Raw genomic sequence first — 18,090 nt, 5'->3', positions numbered from 1 at the left:
GCTTGAATAAACAGTAGAACTGAGTGGTTAGCATGAGCAGCTATAGCCACCATGGCTGGACAGACAAAGAAAAGAGCGCCACCTACAGAAAATCCAAGGAAACTGACACACACCACAGTGCTGCCCTCCAGCCGAGCACTGACACACCACAGCAACGAGCGCGACATCCAGTCCCCAGTTTCTGTCATGTGTTCCAAATTGAAACAGATGTTTTATTGTCATAATGGTATTTGGTATTTAAATGGTATTTATCTCATTATATTATGTATTGTAAAGCACTTTGTGCCTCTGGCTGTGAAAAGTGCTCTATAAATAAAATGTACGGTACTTAACTTAGATTAGCAGATTCAAGAAGTCTTTTTGAGGAGATTCTAACTACGTATGGAATAGTTTATTATTTTTACATGGTTGCTTGAATGTTTCTTGCCTGACAAAGAGACGATTTGCCACTTAAGACTTCATGTCCCTCCGATGCTTTTGCTTCAGGGGTGCAATGAAATAATAACCGTTCTCTAGCACAAAATGACCGAAATACATCTACAGTCCTACAGTTCAACAATTCCTGAAACAACTGAAGATCCAAAACACTTCCAGGCCAAAAAACAAACAGCAAAGCGTTACTACTGCAGTGTTTTGCAAAGTAATATGTGACCGCCTCACTACACAGCCGTCCTCACTCACCACCACGCCTGCATTCGTGAACAATGTGGTGATTCCTGAGGTCTGGAGCTGCTCCCGTTCGCGGGGAGTAGATCTGGCTGGAATTTGTGTGAGACTTCCTGATTGGCCGCTTGACAAATTCTCTGATGACGCCTTCACTTCAGAGAAATAAACGAACATGGCATCGGCTGTGAATGTTGTGATGTTACCGACAGCTAACTAAATTTGGCTATTTCTCTTGTTTTTGAGAAATGTTTACGGCATTGATATATGAAAAGATGACCCCTACAAAAATGTCACATGTGAAATGTTCCTTTTCACATGTGGAAAATCACCTGTGAATTTTCCATTTTCACATGTGGAAAGAAAATAATGCCATATGTGAACAAGGTATTTTCACACGCCAACTCACAAATCCACATGAATTCGCCATTTTCACATGTGACTGGCATCTGAAGGAGACTTTCCACATGTGAAGGCATCATAAAATCACATGTGGCTTTGGAACACATGTGTTTCTCATGTTGCTTTTTCACATGTGAAATAGTGACATGTGGAAAAAAACAACATGAAAATCACGTGAGAAAATTAAATCACATGTGGTTGTAAGATCACGTGTTCCAAAACCACATGTGGTTTATTTCACATCTGATTTCACATGTGACTTTTTTCATAAGGGGAACAATGAGCCGGAGTGGGAATTCATGGCATCTGGAAACAAGGCTGCTTATCTGAACTTTGCTCTAATTAGCTGTCTTACTCACTTATACTGTGAAAATGGAGGTGTGTGAGCTGCTGCTGGCCATAATCTGAAGCACTGACGGAATGACATCAACAAGCAAGTCAGTCTTAATGGATCATATCCATTGTTGTTGCAGGACCTTTGGCTCTGAATCCCAAACAGCGCTTGTTGTCGTGCAGTCGCCTGGCCGTGTGGCGCTCATTTCCAGCCTGAATGTTACAGCGGACACTTGGAGGTCAGTACAAAGTGTGGACTAACCTTCATGTTTCCCCCGTTATTTTCCTCTCACAGCTCCTCGTGTGTCTCTTACTTCACAGCGTGTTTGCCTTATATTCCAATTCACTCTTTATATTTGGAGGTTAACCGTCCCATTGGAAATCTCAGTCACATCCCAAACCGGCTGACTGTGTGTGCTCTAACGCTCTTGTGCTGTCAAAAATCAACATGTTCTCCAAGAGCTGGACTGAATATGCATGACCGCTGCATCTGTACACCGCGAGGGGCGTATCTTCTGGAGAAAACGCCTCTTTAACTTGCTCATTAAAAGGGACAGCTCACCCATCTTGAAAAGTGTCCTACATATAATACCTCCTGGCTGTTCTGTAGGACAGTAGGACAGTAGAGGTGCTAACTTATCTTTTGTGCAGTCGAGCACTGCAAAAACTCAAAATCTTACCAAAATTTGTTTCTTGTTTCTAGCTAATTTTCACATATTTCAAGTGAATTTTCACTTTTTCCACTGGCAAATTTTGCCAATGAAACAAGCAAATTCTCACTTGTTTCAAGTGAATTTTCACTTGAAACAAGTGAAAATTGTCTAAAAACAATTTACCTCTGAGGTGATCATGTCTTATTTTAAGTGTAATGAGATATTTTGACTAGAAATAAGACATTTTTGACTTCAAATAAGACAAATAATCTTGGTAAGATTTTGCATTTTTGCAGTGAGGTTCTCTGTGCTGGTCTGCAGTTGTTACGGTGGAAGAAGAGGAAGCCAGCCACAACATTACATGCCAGCAGTCTTTTAGTACAGTTTTTGTCCTGCAACATGCATACATGTGTTCAATGAATAAAACAAAAAATAGCAAACTCAAGCAATCTGCTTCTGTCTCCATGGTGGCTGCTGCTCCTCTGGTGCAGAGTGATACAGGAAGTGCACAAGTTATCTGATATTTCCAGTGGTTGATAACAGGACAAATAAAGTTATAAACAATAATTCAAGCCAAACCGTCGTCGGTATGCGCCTAGTAGACAGATTGTGCATTTTTGTTTCGGAAAGCAACAGCTTTAAAGTGATTTTAAACCCTCTTTGAGTGGATTTAAGCTGCTACCTTTAAGAGTGTTAGCTGGGGGGAAGTCCAACTGAATGGCAGGAGGCTAACCGTTAGCTTGTGGAGCATCCAGCCAGTATCCAGCACTCAGTAACAATGAAAGGAAGACAGCAGCACGACTGTCCTACAGAACATAAGCTTGCAGGGGGGAGGTGAAATATCAAACTTTTCAAAATGGGTGAATAATCCCTTTAATCCACCAGCATACATATAACATACAGTATTTATCTAATAGCCTGCTATGTTCTAGTGCATGTCTAAGGTTGTTAGGCCTTCACTGATATTCCACTGGGTTTCCTCTGCTTGGTTAGGCAGCTGGTTTGTAATATTCTGCTTGTGGAGCTTCACCACATCAGCTCAGGTACTTTTCCATCAAGCACACACTCCATTTTTCACAAGTTAACGCACTGCTACACGCTGGAAGACAACCTCGAGCCCAACTGTTGCTTGAACACAATGCCAGAAATCAAAGAGGCCAACCGACAGAATGAGGGAAAACAGCGTTTGACACTTCCACCGTTTGTTTGTGTCCCATCAGATGACTGGAAAAGAACCAATTTCCTCATCAAAATGAAACAAAATAAAGCCCCAAATCTGAAAATATTATATTAAAAAAAAAAAATCAGCAGCATAAAAAGTCATGTACATTCTCACTGCTGAAGGAACCGCAGCATCAGGTCCACATGATCTTCAAAAATAAAAAATATACACTTACGCATAAAATGGTAAAAAGCCAAGCTATACAAGAGATGTACCATACGGATTGGCAATTACGTCTGGATTAGACGGTAAAAAATAAAAGATTAACACAACAGTCCAAATGAAAAGCTCAAATCTCAGGGAAAAAAACAGCATTTCCGAAACAAAGAATGCATTAACTGGCCCTTGCGATTTAGTTTGTTCTTGGTCTTTCCTCCCCATGGGAACGTGACCGGGGTGAGACTGGACAGATGTTGGACTCCAGACCTGAGGAAGAGGAAGAAGAGGGAAGACAGATGAGCGGCACAATGTACACCAGAGTGAAATACATCACTGCTGTGGAATGAAAAAAGAACTATTTTCCAATTGACGTTTTCATCTTTGAATCTGTTTAGTGGTTTTGAAAAGGTCCCGCACATGTCATATTTAAGACACGACTTTTCTCAGCCTTGTACATCATTGGTGTGATATTTTTTTTCTTGAAATATCTGATGGGCCAAATCAGACACTTGTAATGCACAGATAATCCACCGGGGGGCAGTATTTCATGCACCAGAGCGCTGTCAGGTTGCACTTCCAAGAAGGCCACGAGCAAGAAGTGGCAAACAGGTGTGGATGGAAGGAGAACTTTTCCAATTTTGACAAGGTTAGGGGATGAAACACATGCAATTTTTTACTGAAACATCAGTAGGAACAGTTACTGAGTTGATGCAATGTCTTAATATTACATAACGTTTTTGTTTGTAAAACCGGGTTGAAAATGGCTGTCTTAAATTTAACACAGCAGGTATATTGAGGTCATTTTCACCAAATTGGTCAATTGTTGTTTTATTGCATTTCATACATTATGCATATCATCAAGCAACACACAGTCTTTTTATTAGTCAAGTAAACTAATTAAAAGTTTAAATTATACAATAAGATGTATTTCGAGAAAAAAAAAATTATAACAAGGACAGAAACTGTTTTCAGGCCTACCACCATGCAAAATAAAGAGGCTGTGAACCAAAAAATGAGACAAACTAAGTGAAAGGTTCCTCCTCCACCCTGCCAGTTCCAACAGTGGATTTCTCATTGCTGCGCGATACAGTAGAAGATACAGAATAATAATAATAATAATAATAAAAAGATAATAATAAATAATGGAAAAAGTGTTCTTTTATATGTTTGGAATTAAATTTGGTGTTGTATAATTTTTGTGTTTTATGATATTTTTGTTTGTTTAAAAAAAAAAAAAAAAAAAAAAACTTTGAGCACAATTGCCTGATGAGTAAAGAATTGATATTTTTTTTAAAAAAATGGCTGTTTAGTTGGACCAATAATAGCTCCAGTTTCAAAGAATTGGAATTTTCTGTCAATTATTTGATGGTTCAAGCTTTACCGGGTTAATGCAGCCCAATGGGTTTTCACCAGTGTAATAAAGCAATAATGCAGTAACAGTAATTAATAGTACAATAATACTCCTGTTTAAAAAAGCACATTTCACATTGATGGAATTATTACCTACCATTACTAGGAAGAATAGGAAGAATTTTGTGTTCACATAATTCAAACATTATAGGGTTTTGGTAGGTACAGCATCAAAAGCAGCAGGATTTTTCCAATAATCAATCAGCAAAATGTCATATGACGATAAAGCACGCTGACATGAGCTGAGGTTGTGACTTGATGCTTACACGAGGCTGCCTCTACCAGTGTGACGGCATGTAGCTGTAGCCTGGGCTGGCCTGGTGCCGGTACGTCGGTACGCCCCCTGCAGGCCCTCCAAGGTGCTGGCTGTGCTGTGGTGCGGTCAGCAGGGTGCCTGGGTCCCACACACACACACACACACACACACACACACACACACACAAACACAAACACACACGGGGTCAGAGGTCATCGTCTTTGAGAGCCACGTATGCAGTCGTTTTGTGTTTAGAGCCAAACTGAACTTAAAACTGCCAAAATAATATCACTTTTAGCACAGAATCAGGAACAAAGCAGGTTATTATGCTCGTAGAAATAAAACAAGCTCTGGTATCCTTTTATTCCCCTGTGTAATTACAGTTATTTGTGAAGGCGCTATCAGGTTCTTCCTAGTGCTAGGATACTATGTGGAAGTTTCCTGCTTTTCTGTTTTGTTTATGTGTTTTAAATGTTATTTTGGGAGCTGTTTACCGTGGAAGTGAATGGAGACGGAAATGCAGTGTTTTTTCCAGGAAACACGCAACAATTTATGCGCATATTTGACTCGTATCATGCCCTGGGGATTTTACAACCCAAAACTCAAACTATTTTGCTTTAGTGTTTATTTCTTGTTGGTTAATGCGATGCTAGCCTCAGAGCTACACTAGCTTCAGTTCCTCTCGCTGTGTTCAGGATCGCCTGCTAACGTGCTGGCAAGCTTCAGAGTTGTTTGGCATCTCCAAGAGCATCGGAGCAAATTTAAAAACAGGCGTCATTTGGATAAACCGATCACATTTTGGTAATCTACATGGCTACTTTGTCGTCTGAATAAATAAATAAATAAATAAACATCTGTTCCCCCATAGATATATCCCCCTATATCTTCCTACCCTCTTCTAATGGTCAAAACTTATTGCAACATAGAGAGATGTTTTTCTGAAAAAGTGTCACTGACAGCTGTTCATTTTACTGTTTAGTTCAGTTTAAGTGATCGATGTCTCTCCCTGGAGGAGGATATTCTTGTAACTGGAACATCTCCATATATAAACTATCTCAGCTATAAATATATATATATATTATTCTTGGTCACAGTAATATTTGACAGGTATGTTTGTATAGGACTATTTCTGGAAGCAGCTTGTCAATGATCATCATTTCAGACATTACTGAGACAATATGTTGATATTATATTGATATCGTGATATGTGAATAGATATTGTCTGCGATTTTGGATACAAAATCACAAGTACAAGATCATGACAGTGTGCCTTTTCCTGGTTTTAAAAATTATATGACAGTAAAGAAATGTCATTTCCTGAACTTACCTGATGGTTAGCTGCTCTATTATTTGCCTTTACCAACTTAGTTATTCTACAGGTATTTATCAAAAAGCCTATTTATTTAAACACAATATTGTCACAATATCAATCAAGGCATTTGGTCAAAAATATTGTGACTGATTTGATTTTGTCCATATTGCCCAGCCTTAATCCTTATAGATCTTAGTCAAGACTGATTCATATACATAATTAAAAAGGAAATCATATAATTTTAAAAGGTTTATCTGTTGCATTGTCAGCAGCTGGGTTTTCTGCTCATAGGAACAGCACTAACAGAGGAGGCTGAGCTCCTCCGGCTGTTTCTTTGACTTGCAGACACATCGTGTCCGCCTGCAGCGACAGACTCAGGCAGTAACAGATTTCCCAGGCTTGAAAGGCAGCACTTTGTGAATGATCTAGCAAGTATAGAAGCTGAAATCTGGTGAATATTCGGTAAAATAAGACCCAACTTTAATGACTGCCTTAGGTAAATCTTACTTGTTGCAGCACCAAATACAAGAAAATGAAATATATGTAAGGATAAAGCAGAATTACAGCAGTGGAATGGAGTGAGTAGAAAAACAAATGCGTGTATGTAAAATAGTGCAACTTAATGAAAAATGATCAAATGATGATGTAAAGCAGCCGCTCACCAGCCGACATGGCCATGGTGGTCCCGGTCACCATGCCCAGGGCCACGGCGCTGGGCCGGGTCCCCGCCGCCGGCACCGGGGCCGGGTACAGGGCAGAGGGGATGCTGTTGGGCTGCACCACCGTGGTGTGGTGGATGACGTGAGGCTGCGCCGCGTACACCGGCTGAGTGTAGTACGCACCCTGAGACAGAAAACAGACAGTAAGAAACAGTCAAGACAGGCGGGCAAACAACTAAAGGCTCATTTAAGCTCAACATGAAGTACAGATACAGACAGAGTCTGCACTTCATTTCATCCGTATTTCTGCACGTTTTTAGGAAGCTCACGGACACGAGCAAAACAGAGCAGTACCTCCACAAGTCATGGGGGGGCAGTGTAGCCAATAGGTGAGACCGGACTATGAGCAAAACATTAAGACGCAATTTTAAAAAAGGATAATAGCAGAGAAAAGAATTCTCTGTCCTTCCTGTGGTGATGTGTTTAATGACCTCACAGACCACCGTCCTCCTGTGGTGATGTGTTTAATGACCTCACAGACCACCGTCCTTCCTGTGGTGATGTGTTTAATGACCTCACAGACCACCGTCCTTCCTGTGGTGATGTGTTTAATAACCTCACAGACTATCCTTCCTGTGATGATGCGTTTAATGACCTCACAGACTATCCTTCCTGTGGTGATGTGTTTAATGACCTCACCTTACGGTACTAAAGATATATCAATATGCATTTTCATATTTGAATTTTTGGTGTCGACACACACCTTGTGATGTTCTGCCTCTGCAGCTGACAAAGTCGTCAACCGCCACATGATGTGCAGAATGGTTTATTATGATGTAAAATATGGGTCAATTGTGGGAAATGAGACAAACATTCAAAATCACTGGTGTGTCTGTTAAAGTGATTTCTGTTCAGTGAATTGTGGACTAAACAAAGAATCAGAAGGATTCCCCACCTGAGTGTAGAGGTTCTGCTGAGGGTAAACACTCCTGATGGGGTACATGGCAGCGGGGTAGGGGGTAGTAGATGGGGAGTAGGGTGGCGGGGCCCCATTGGTCTGTGTGGGTGGGACCTTGTAAGGGGTCCCGGTTGTATATCCTGCAGGACGAAGACAGAGAGAGAGATGCGGCGCAAGCATTCAGTCTCCAGAAAGTCTGCCACAGTCTGCACCACAGCTGGATCAACTCACAGTTCAAAAGGGAAATCTTCGCTCCAATTCACTCGACAATGTTATCACCTTCATTCTCAGTATTTTTTTTTTTTACATTGCAGCACAAGCTGGGACCAGCACTACTTCAGCTGGTAGACAGATTGATTGCCATCCATGTAAAATTTTCAGAGAGCCTTTAAATCAAGCCTAATTAAACACAACTGAGTGCTTAAGTGATCTTTTACTTTCAGCAGTGATGTGAGCTCTATTCCCCCAGCTGACTGTGCAGTTATCCGGCAAGAAGTCGATCACTGCACAAATGCATTATTAATAGCAAAGAATGATAGAAGTGCAAAAAGCAGTTTGACATTCGTTCCCTTCCTCTCTCACACACACAAAAGCACACAGACTCTCAAATACGTCAAGACATACCTAGAACATCAAAGAAACAAGACAAATTCAAGAAAAATCAACATTTGCTCCCACATACCCACCCTTAAGGTAGGAGAAGAAACGTCAAAAAACCAGCAGCCACAGGCATGTTATACAGTTGTGACGGGGGATTAATCAAATTTTATTTTCAATTGCAATTTCTTGGCTGACCTGATGACAACATCAGAAATGGCAAAAATCCAGAAGACTCAAGGCAACCTGATTGGGCCTCTTCTGGATTTTACCCTCATTGGGTGTCACTAACCACAAAACGAGCTGCATGTTTCAGCAGACACACCAAGGGAAGTGGGATAAAGTGGGATAGAGTGCCATCTACTGGTCAGGAGATGGCACTCCTCCCACCTTATGCCATTCTATAAATTTGCTATGACTTTTTTTTTCCATTGGCCTCTTTTGTGCACTTTTCTCTTTGGTACTTTACCATGTTGTTAGTGTGCTGAATAGGGACCCACACATTTGGAGCTGACCCTCTTTCAAATCAAATAAACAAACAGATCAATCATAAACAGGTCATAAATCCCTATCTCATATCAATTTTATATTAGAGTGAAAACATCAATAAATCTCCCCCTCAAACAACTGTATTTATTCAAGTTTCTCCCCAAAAGCTAAATTTTACAGTTACATTTGAAAACACCATGATAATGTTATAATTTACTTTCACTCCATTAGTAATTTTTACATAATAAAGCATCTTGTGCCTCAGTCAACTAAAACTGGGTATGTACTGTACAATGGAGGAAATGCAGCGATGTCTTTGGTGGTGGCCAGGTTAACCGTCTCCCAATGTGACTGAGGCTATGACCTACATCTACTAACCAGCCAATAGGAACGCAGCATAAAATAACACACTGCTCAACACGACACGGGTGCTAAACCCAATAATGGAGGTAAAACAAGCAAAACAAAATGTTTGAGATTCCATCAAAGATGAAAACGACCAGGTGCACATTCTCCTCCACCTTCACTTCTTTGGACTGTTGTCAAAACACACTGACAAGTAATACTAATAACTGATATTAATACATTAATATCACTACTGAAAGGGCATTCTTGCTGAGCGTCATTGTTTACCACTACAGCAGTGCAGGTGGATCACGTACGCTGATGATGTTTTCTTGTATATCGACTTGGCTGTAGCCTGTAAGACTCAGCAGGTGTGAGCATCGTACATAAAATACAAACTGGATGAAATCTCACAGTGTGTAGGCGGCGTAAAGGGACAACCAGTGATTAATAAGGGCAAGTAACAGTATTTTCTGCAGGCCACTGGTCTTTCATATTTTATCTAAGTGTCTTTTATATGGCTTTTAAAATAATGGATAATGAAAAGGATAATGAAAAGCGATGCATTTAGGGTTCCCTAATTACCAGGGCAGGTCGTTATATTGATGTTGAGCTTCTCTGTGAGTGTATGTGTGTGTGTGTGTGTCTATTTTTCGTAGCAGACGGGTAGATATTTACTGAGTGTTGCGGCGGAGGCCTGGTACTGTCGGCCCTCTGAACCGGCGTCCATGGCCGGGTCATAGGAGGCCTCTTGGGCCCCCGCCATCTCCATCGACGGTTGGGCCCAGCCCTGCTTCATCAGCAGCACTGGTCCATACACAGACACAGAGAATATATGTTACACACACACACACACACACACACACACACACGCAGATCATACAACCAACAATAAACAAAAGTATACTTCACTTATCGCTGTCCAAAACATCTGCTGATGACCTTTAACCTGCTTCTTTGTTTAACAGGCGTTTGTTCCCAAATGGATATGATCATATATCCAGATATCCCTTCATCCATATGTTCATGTGTTCACCCACTCAGCCAGAATTTGACTAAATTCAGGGCAAAGATGCATCTTACCGCTACGCTCCAGCAAATTCAAAATTATATTGTATATTGTTAACTACGTAACACATAACAAGTCCTATCTCTCACACTGCAAGTTGGAAAGAGGGTTTAGCAATACCGGCGAAAAAAACAAACAAACAAACAAAAAACTATCACAATATTTTAGACCGAATACATCAATACCAACAATGTGATGTTATTTTTCAGATGAGTATTTGTTTTTTCTTAAAATGTTTATGCAGAAGAAATTTTTGAAAATGAGTAATGATAATTTATAGTTTGTGATGATTAACCCTAGTGTTATGTTCAAATTTACAAACATCTTTTATGTTTGGGCTCAGTTTGACCCAGGCTGTTTAAACCTCCACAAAATTATTATAACTAAAATTGTTACCAAAGTTTATGTGTCAGGTACTTTATGTTTCTTTGTTTATGACCTAAATAGCCCTTTAAATAAAACATAACCGATGCGTTACAAAGTGTGTACAGGACATTGAAAACATATCATCATGTGAATTTCATGTTTACCCGGTAGTACCCATTACATTAGGAAAACTCATTAAATATGAAGCAAAAAAAAAGAAAGAAAAAAAAGATTGTAAATCATTTATTTAGAGACGTTAAACACTGACTGGGGTCAAATTGACCCCGAACATAATAGGAGGGTTAATATGTGTATCAGTATTAGTCAGGTGGATATGATGAGTAGTTAAAGGTTGTTCATTTTTCTCAGACATTGTATAAATTTACTGTATATTTACTGTACATTTAAGTTATTTCACAGTATTATGACAGCCCAAATCCCAGATGGTATTTAGGCTTAAAGCAAAGTTAAACTTATAAGATGCTGGGTTGTGTCCCTGGGTGTGATGTGAGTGCACATGGTGGTGACATGTCCTCATTAGTAACTCGGTGCCCCTTTGAGCTGCTAATCCACAACACTGTATTTACATCACTCTATTCACTTCCATAGTGAAACAGCTGCCAAAATAACAATTTTAGCTTATAACCAATCTCTAACAAAGCAGATTATGCCAATAAAAGAAACAAGCCCTGGAACCCATTTTTTGAGATAATGATTTTGCACTTTTCTTGTTATTTTCCTATTTGAATTGCAAAGTAGATCCGGCAGGTAGCATCTGCAGGGAAACGAGACGATAATACTTTCAGGGATAATTGTAATTACACACACACACACACACACACAAAGGGTGCTAGGACCTTTTGTTTCTTATACTGTCATCATCCACTTTGTTTGCATTTGTTTATATGCTAAAAGTGCTATTTTGGGTCCTGTTTTGCCATTTGCTTTAAATATGTGTAGCCAATGAATTGCAAAAACTCTCATCACACGGAGTGAAATTGCATTTTTCTCACTCTATTTGCCTCCTTTCATTGGCTGCAAAAACAGCTTAAGCCTGTGTGAATCAAACATGCACAACATCTATGCTCAAACACTCACACACACGCTCAAACACTTACTACAACTAGATTTTTTTTTTTTTTTTTTTTTTTTTTTTAAATTACTACATCAACAAAGAAAAGCCACAAAAGCACAACAGGCAGACCATCACAGTGTATTGCTCTCTGTCCTCACTGATTTCTCCATCACACACACGCCGACCGACCTCTTCCGAACAGATCAGCTTTACATTTACATGTCTGTGCCTGGAAGATAAGACACAGAAGTTCCTGAGGATTGCTCTGGAATGACGTTGGCTGCTCCACCACGTGGGCACTGAAGAAACGCACTGACTGGAACAGCTGAACGGGCAAAATGTTAATGTATTGTGTGTTAAGGAGTGTACTACCCTCTAAAAGATAGTGCTGCAACGTCAAGGCTGTTTCTGTGGTTAAAAAGCCTCTAACCCACCACACACACACACACACACACACACACACACACACAATTTTCCATTATAACGTGCCACAGCCTGTCGCTTTGAAGAGGATGCTCCAGGGTAGATGGTGGCTTTTAGACAAAGATTACTCGTTTGATGTCAACGTTCAGCTCAGATTCCCTGCAGGCGATGTGTGTGTGTGTGTGTGTGTGTGTGTGCGCTTCACTGTATTAGCATATATACAGTTTCCCCTACAGCAAGCCACAAAAATCACTGCGAGGTGAAAAAAAAAAATCAAACAACAATGTGAGAAGCACAAAAATAAAAATGTCATTGACCCTTATTGCTCACACCCAAAATACAAGGCAGTTATTTTATTTTATTTATGTTATTTGTTTGTTTCTTTTCAGGATGGAGGTCTGGTGGTCCAGTTTTCACAGCTTTACTTGTTTCCTAGTTTAGTTTAAACTCTGTTTTGGTAGTTTAGTGGGGGTAGGATTAGGGCTCTGTGTGGTTGGCTCAGCCTTCCCCATCCTTTTGTCCTTTCTGGCCAGACTCCCATAGTTTTGATTAATTTCTGGCAATTATTTTTGTAAAATAAAATACATTTCTTTTCAGGGATTAGATGTCGGGTTGTGGCGGCCTTTCTCTATGACGCTGGTCACAAGGTTGTTGTGGGCGTAACAAGCTACTTGGTTACGGTTAGGAGAAGGGTCTTTGTCGAGGTTAGGAAAGGGTTCGGCTGTGGTGGTTAAGGTTAGGAAAAGGTAAAAGGTTGAAGTTAGGAAACTTAACGCAGATGCTCTTGCTTGAGTTTGGGCTCGACCTCGGGTTTCTGGAGTGAAAGTGCGGGTGATCGACACATCCATCAACGATTTGGGACCCTCTAACCCAAACCTGTGGGGGTGATTACGGCCGATAACGTCCATGCAGTGGTGTGATAGCGCTCGAATCAGGTGGGTTTTATGAAGCATTGAACCTCTATTGATTAACTGGGTTCATTACTGGACACCTGCCGGTAAAGTGGACGCCGTACAGCCGAATCAAGCCGCTCCTTCACAGGATTTTTGAATGCAATACACCGTGCATATTTGTTTTAATTTTTGCAGCTTTTCAATTTCTCGAAACCTTTACTTGTCTGTAATGTGACGATTATATACTGCAGCATTTAGCAGTCTAACTCCACAACATATGTTTCTATTTTTTTTGCTTTTTCTCTTTCTTTTGCTTATATGAAAGAGGCTACATATGTTCCTGAAATAAAATATTGACTGCTTGGTTGGTGATGTAGTTTGTCATGTTGTAAATTATTTTATAGATGGAGATCACAAGATTATATACAGGGCAGAAGGTGCGGTAGATGTGCTTGGTGTACAGGGCAGATACATGTTATCCATCATTTTTGTCTTCTTAAATATGCTTTGTATTATGCCAAAGTTGAAAGCTTCACAAAATAACAGTTTACAGCAGTAAAGTGAGTCAAACGTCACCAGTCAGGTGTTTTTTTTTTTTTGTTGTTGTTGTTTTTTTCCCCAGATTGAAGCAAGCTTTGGCTCACCGCTTGAAAAAAATTCCCCTATTGAGTTCAAAGCGTGGCTCAGAGCCTCAGCGCCAGAGGGAACGTCACTACAGCCTCTAATCCTGGACTACAGCACCTCTCTAGCGACGTTTTGTATTTCTCGTAAATTGTGATTTGCTGAAGGTTTAGAAATACGCGTGTGTGTGTGTGTGTGTGTGTGTGTGCTCTTACCTGGGGGATAGCCCGGGCTGCCGGTCTGATATAAACCTGGCGTGTAGGTCGGAGCTGCGGCAGTAGGATAACCTGTGGGGTAGCCTTGAGGGAAAGAGAGGAAGAATACTGCTGTCAGGTAGAAACCTCGTCTCTCCAAAATGTCAACTTCTCAGGAACGTACGATGTTGCATGTCAAAAAAAAAAAAAATCAATATCTTTAAAGAAATCATTTGCATGCTGAATTTGAGACGTCAGTATAATTCCCGTTAACAAATAAAATCCCTGAAACCAACACCAACAAGATTATCAGTCTCATTTTACATACTGAAAGCCACCAGGTCAGACTGTTGGGTGCTGTAATCCTTCAAGTGTGCTAAAGGTTTCAATATCCTCAAAATTTGAGTTTCTGGGTCTCGAATTACAACATCAACTTTAATCAAAAGGACCATATCAGTAATTTTGAATATCTGAATTTCTGTAGGTGGCGCTGTTCTCTCTGCTCATGCTAATTACCAGTTGATCTACTAATTCTTTTAAACACCCAAGAACTAGAGAAGAACTGGAGAATGTTTCACCAAGAAAGACCTGTCGGATAGCAGGTGTGTACGATAGGAAATTCAAAACCTATACATTACAAGTCTGTTAAATCAATTTGTGAGAAAAGCATATTGGAAATGTATATATGAAAGTATCATGCATTATTACTTTACAGCTCCTGCCACTGAGCATTTACTGAACTCTGAATATTGCGCTCCATTCATGCCATTGTGGAAGATGTGAAAAAGTGGAATCACATCCTGCTATAAGTTTGTGGCTCATGACTTTAACTTATTGGAGCTCCTACATCTGAAATCATTTTTATTTGTGTCGTAGACCTCGGAAACAGACACTGACTGCCCTGTTCTACAGTGGCTTGAGAGCTCATCGCGCTGCAGCCTAGGAAAACACATGCAAATCGACCAAACACAACTAAAACTGAGGAATCATCACTAATTTGCATGTGTTTATTTTTTTAAGTTGCAGTGCTTGAGCTCTCAGGATCACTGTACTATCCTCTTCTATTCATTCCTATCAAGCCAGTAATATAAAACACAGAGGTTGGAAGGGTGTACTGCAGAATATAACAAACAAGACCTAAAGAAAGAGAAAGTGACAGCTACTGAAGGACAAACAGAGACTGATGGGAGAATCAAATGAACTGTGGAACGGGCGAGGAACACGCCGGTGCAAAAGAGCGCCGAGGAGCGAGGCTCGGCCCCCCCCTCACTAATTCATGAGCATGTGCTGGCTCCCAGTGGGTGAACCCCTGTCACACACCCTCCTACACACACCGGGATGATAACAGCAAACCAGGATGAGACACAGCATGTGCATTACCTCGCTGCAGAAGAGATCACAAAGACAGAATCAGAGTGCGAGACCATGACGACACATGACAGATTCAGCGCAGTGGCTCCATGTTTTATTTACACATGATTCACGAATGCATTTGAGTTAGGGTTTGACCAGCATGGGTTTTCGGGGTTGAGCACATACAGACACCGATATGTCTGGATTAAAGCCTCTTATTATCTTATGCTTTGAGATGATATTTAATCTTTAAATTTCCATGCCTAAAAATTCTTGTGTTCAGTGTTTCCTGCAGGCATGGCTGGGAAAACCACTGAAACCACCGGCTTTGACCGTTATCACCACCAAGAGCAGCTTCAGTGTGCCTTGGCTTAAAGTCCACAAGCAAAGCCTGCAGAGAGAGGAAGCTGAACCTCGGCCACCGGCTGCTGTCAGACAGAACGGGGTGCAGTGCAGTCTTTCAGCCATCGGGGGCAGTGCTGAGCGCTTGTTAGAAATACAGTATGGTGGACAATGGGGCTGAAAGTTATAAAATGATCACATTTGATTCCAAATATTTACCAGCACCTGGACTATTGCTGTCACTGTTACAGGGTTCAGAATTCATAATGAAGACAGAATTATAAGTTGACGTGAAACTGATGGCTGTAAAATGATTATTAAACAAGACAGCTCAGGATGTCACCTTCGGCTGGGGCAAATTGGCAGCGGGTTACACCAAGATTCGTATAAATCCCGAATAAAACTTGCCCCAAGGTGTATGTCAGCACCTGGGACGGCGTGCATTTGTAAATGTGGCCACTGGGTGCTGACTCAGCAACCTGCAGACAGGTGAAGCTCCCCAGAGACACAGAGCCACTGCCAGTGTTTCAGTCCACAGACGTATGTCCATGAACTCATTAGTATCGCAAAATAGTATTTATACTGTTTTGATGCCAAAAAAAGTCTCACACACACACACACACACAGTGTCGAGCCTTTCCCTTAACTTTCTGTTGTCTCGCCAAAGACCAACAAAATGACTGTGGGAAGGGGGAGACACCACAGCACAGAGTACATCTCTCAAATAAACTTCTCTTTATGCTAGTTGCCGTAGCAACAACCTGGCCCATGAATCATCACTGTAAATCCAGGGACGAACCCTGCACACAGCCACACATGCACCCATTTCAGGGCTTTTTAGACAGCGGATGGATGTTGCAGCGTCTCTTCTATCATCACCTCGCCCTGTGTGAGGGGAGAGATGGCCTGCAGCTCCACCGATCAGAACCACAGAGACGACAGAGAGAGACAGACACATGGCCAGACAACATATTATCAGCAATGTTGTCATTAGCTAATCATTTTTTATTTGTCAGTTCATTGAAACAGAATCATGATTCAAAGATTCAAAACCTTTAGTGTCCACTAATGCAAGCAATGATAGAAATTTGTCTTTGGCAAAGAGCATGGCTGATATAAAAACACACAATACAAATACACCTTTATGGGCTATAGCTTTTAGCCATGTCTGTATGGTTAAAGCTTAAGGTCTTCTTTCCAACATACAATTTACAGCCAGTCTTGTGTTACCAACCCTACCAGTCGAGGCAGATGGCCGCCCACCCAGAGCCGGCTTTTTGGCCCTGTTAAAAGGTTTTTTTGTGCTGCTCTTGGGGGAGATTTTGGTGTATGGATTTGGCTTTGGAGTGTGTCTGGAGGATTTGTTTTTTTTGTTTTGTTTTGTTTTTTTTTTTTTGCTACTTTTTTTTTTCCATGGTTATTGACATATTCTGCAGCTTAGCTGCTTCCACAATTACGTTTCATGTCACAAAACATTTTTTGAAAAAAGAACACAAAAGTGCAATAATACAAAACAGAAAAACAAAATGTAATTGCTTACACAATACACACACACAAAAAGGAGAAAGAGAAAAAAAAGGAGGGGAGCCACAAAAGCCACAAAAGATCCACAAAAGACAGGAAATTGATTGCATATTGATTGCATGCATGTATACATACCCATCGAAATACACACAATATGTCTACCCATACCTATACACAGTATACAATACGTAACACTTACAGGGAGTGTCAATAGCGTAATAATCTCTTTGAAAATTGCTGTATTATTTGTGTTGGCTGTTTTATAAACTCCATACTAGCTCTTAACAAATTGGTAAAAAAAAAAAAAAAAAATACACATAATTTTAGAGATATTGCAATGTGATTCATGATTTTAGTAGGAATGGTAACATCCATTTCAATGAAAAAGGTATCAAAATGTTGACTGTGTGATTTTTTTTTTTTTTTTTTTTTTTGGAGTCTGTACCAAACAATCATGTTTGGAAAATACTATTTATAGACCAGGGCATCTCTGTGGCACTATAATACTTTATTTACATTAGATTAGAACAGATTACATTAGCCTTTATCGTCTCTTTATCGTGGGCATTCAAGAGAACACAGTTAACATGTCACATATTATCACATTTACATACATCCAAAACATAAACTGCATATTCCCATAAATAGAAAGACATTGCACATTCCTTGATTGATCAATTTATTGCACTAGATGTTGTGCAGTTTCCCTTATATTCCTTATATACAATATGTTCTGTCATATATTTTAACTTTATCAAAAATTGCCATACTG

At 40.3% G+C, this 18,090-nt stretch overlaps 1 protein-coding gene across 4 annotated transcripts in view; it reads right to left on the bottom strand.

Annotated features, from left to right (window-relative positions):
• Nucleotides 1-1,089: 1,089 nt before the first annotated feature.
• Nucleotides 1,090-18,090, bottom strand: part of LOC115371314 (protein FAM168A-like) — a 33,896-nt gene continuing 16,895 nt past the window's right edge. For 2 of the 4 annotated variants that reach the window (XR_003929356.1, XR_003929357.1), the window contains exons 3-9: nt 14,121-14,204; nt 10,137-10,265; nt 8,025-8,167; nt 7,073-7,253; nt 5,109-5,236; nt 2,380-3,699; nt 1,090-2,056 (exon numbers count right to left, since the gene is read on the bottom strand). Coding sequence is in view for 1 of the 4 variants with exons in the window: in XM_030068609.1 (XP_029924469.1) it covers nt 5,121-5,236; nt 7,073-7,253; nt 8,025-8,167; nt 10,137-10,265; nt 14,121-14,204 (653 nt within the window). In the remaining 3 variants the exon portion in view is untranslated. Of the gene's footprint in view, nt 2,057-2,255; nt 3,700-5,108; nt 5,237-7,072; nt 7,254-8,024; nt 8,168-10,136; nt 10,266-14,120; nt 14,205-18,090 lie in introns of those variants that run through there. The other 2 variants (XR_003929358.1, XM_030068609.1) reach the window with 2 other exon arrangements.

The sequence above is a fragment of the Myripristis murdjan genome, chromosome 14 (assembly GCF_902150065.1).
Source record: "Myripristis murdjan chromosome 14, fMyrMur1.1, whole genome shotgun sequence".
Classification (NCBI taxonomy): domain Eukaryota; kingdom Metazoa; phylum Chordata; class Actinopteri; order Holocentriformes; family Holocentridae; genus Myripristis; species Myripristis murdjan.
This window is presented reverse-complemented; position numbering and strand designations above follow the sequence as displayed.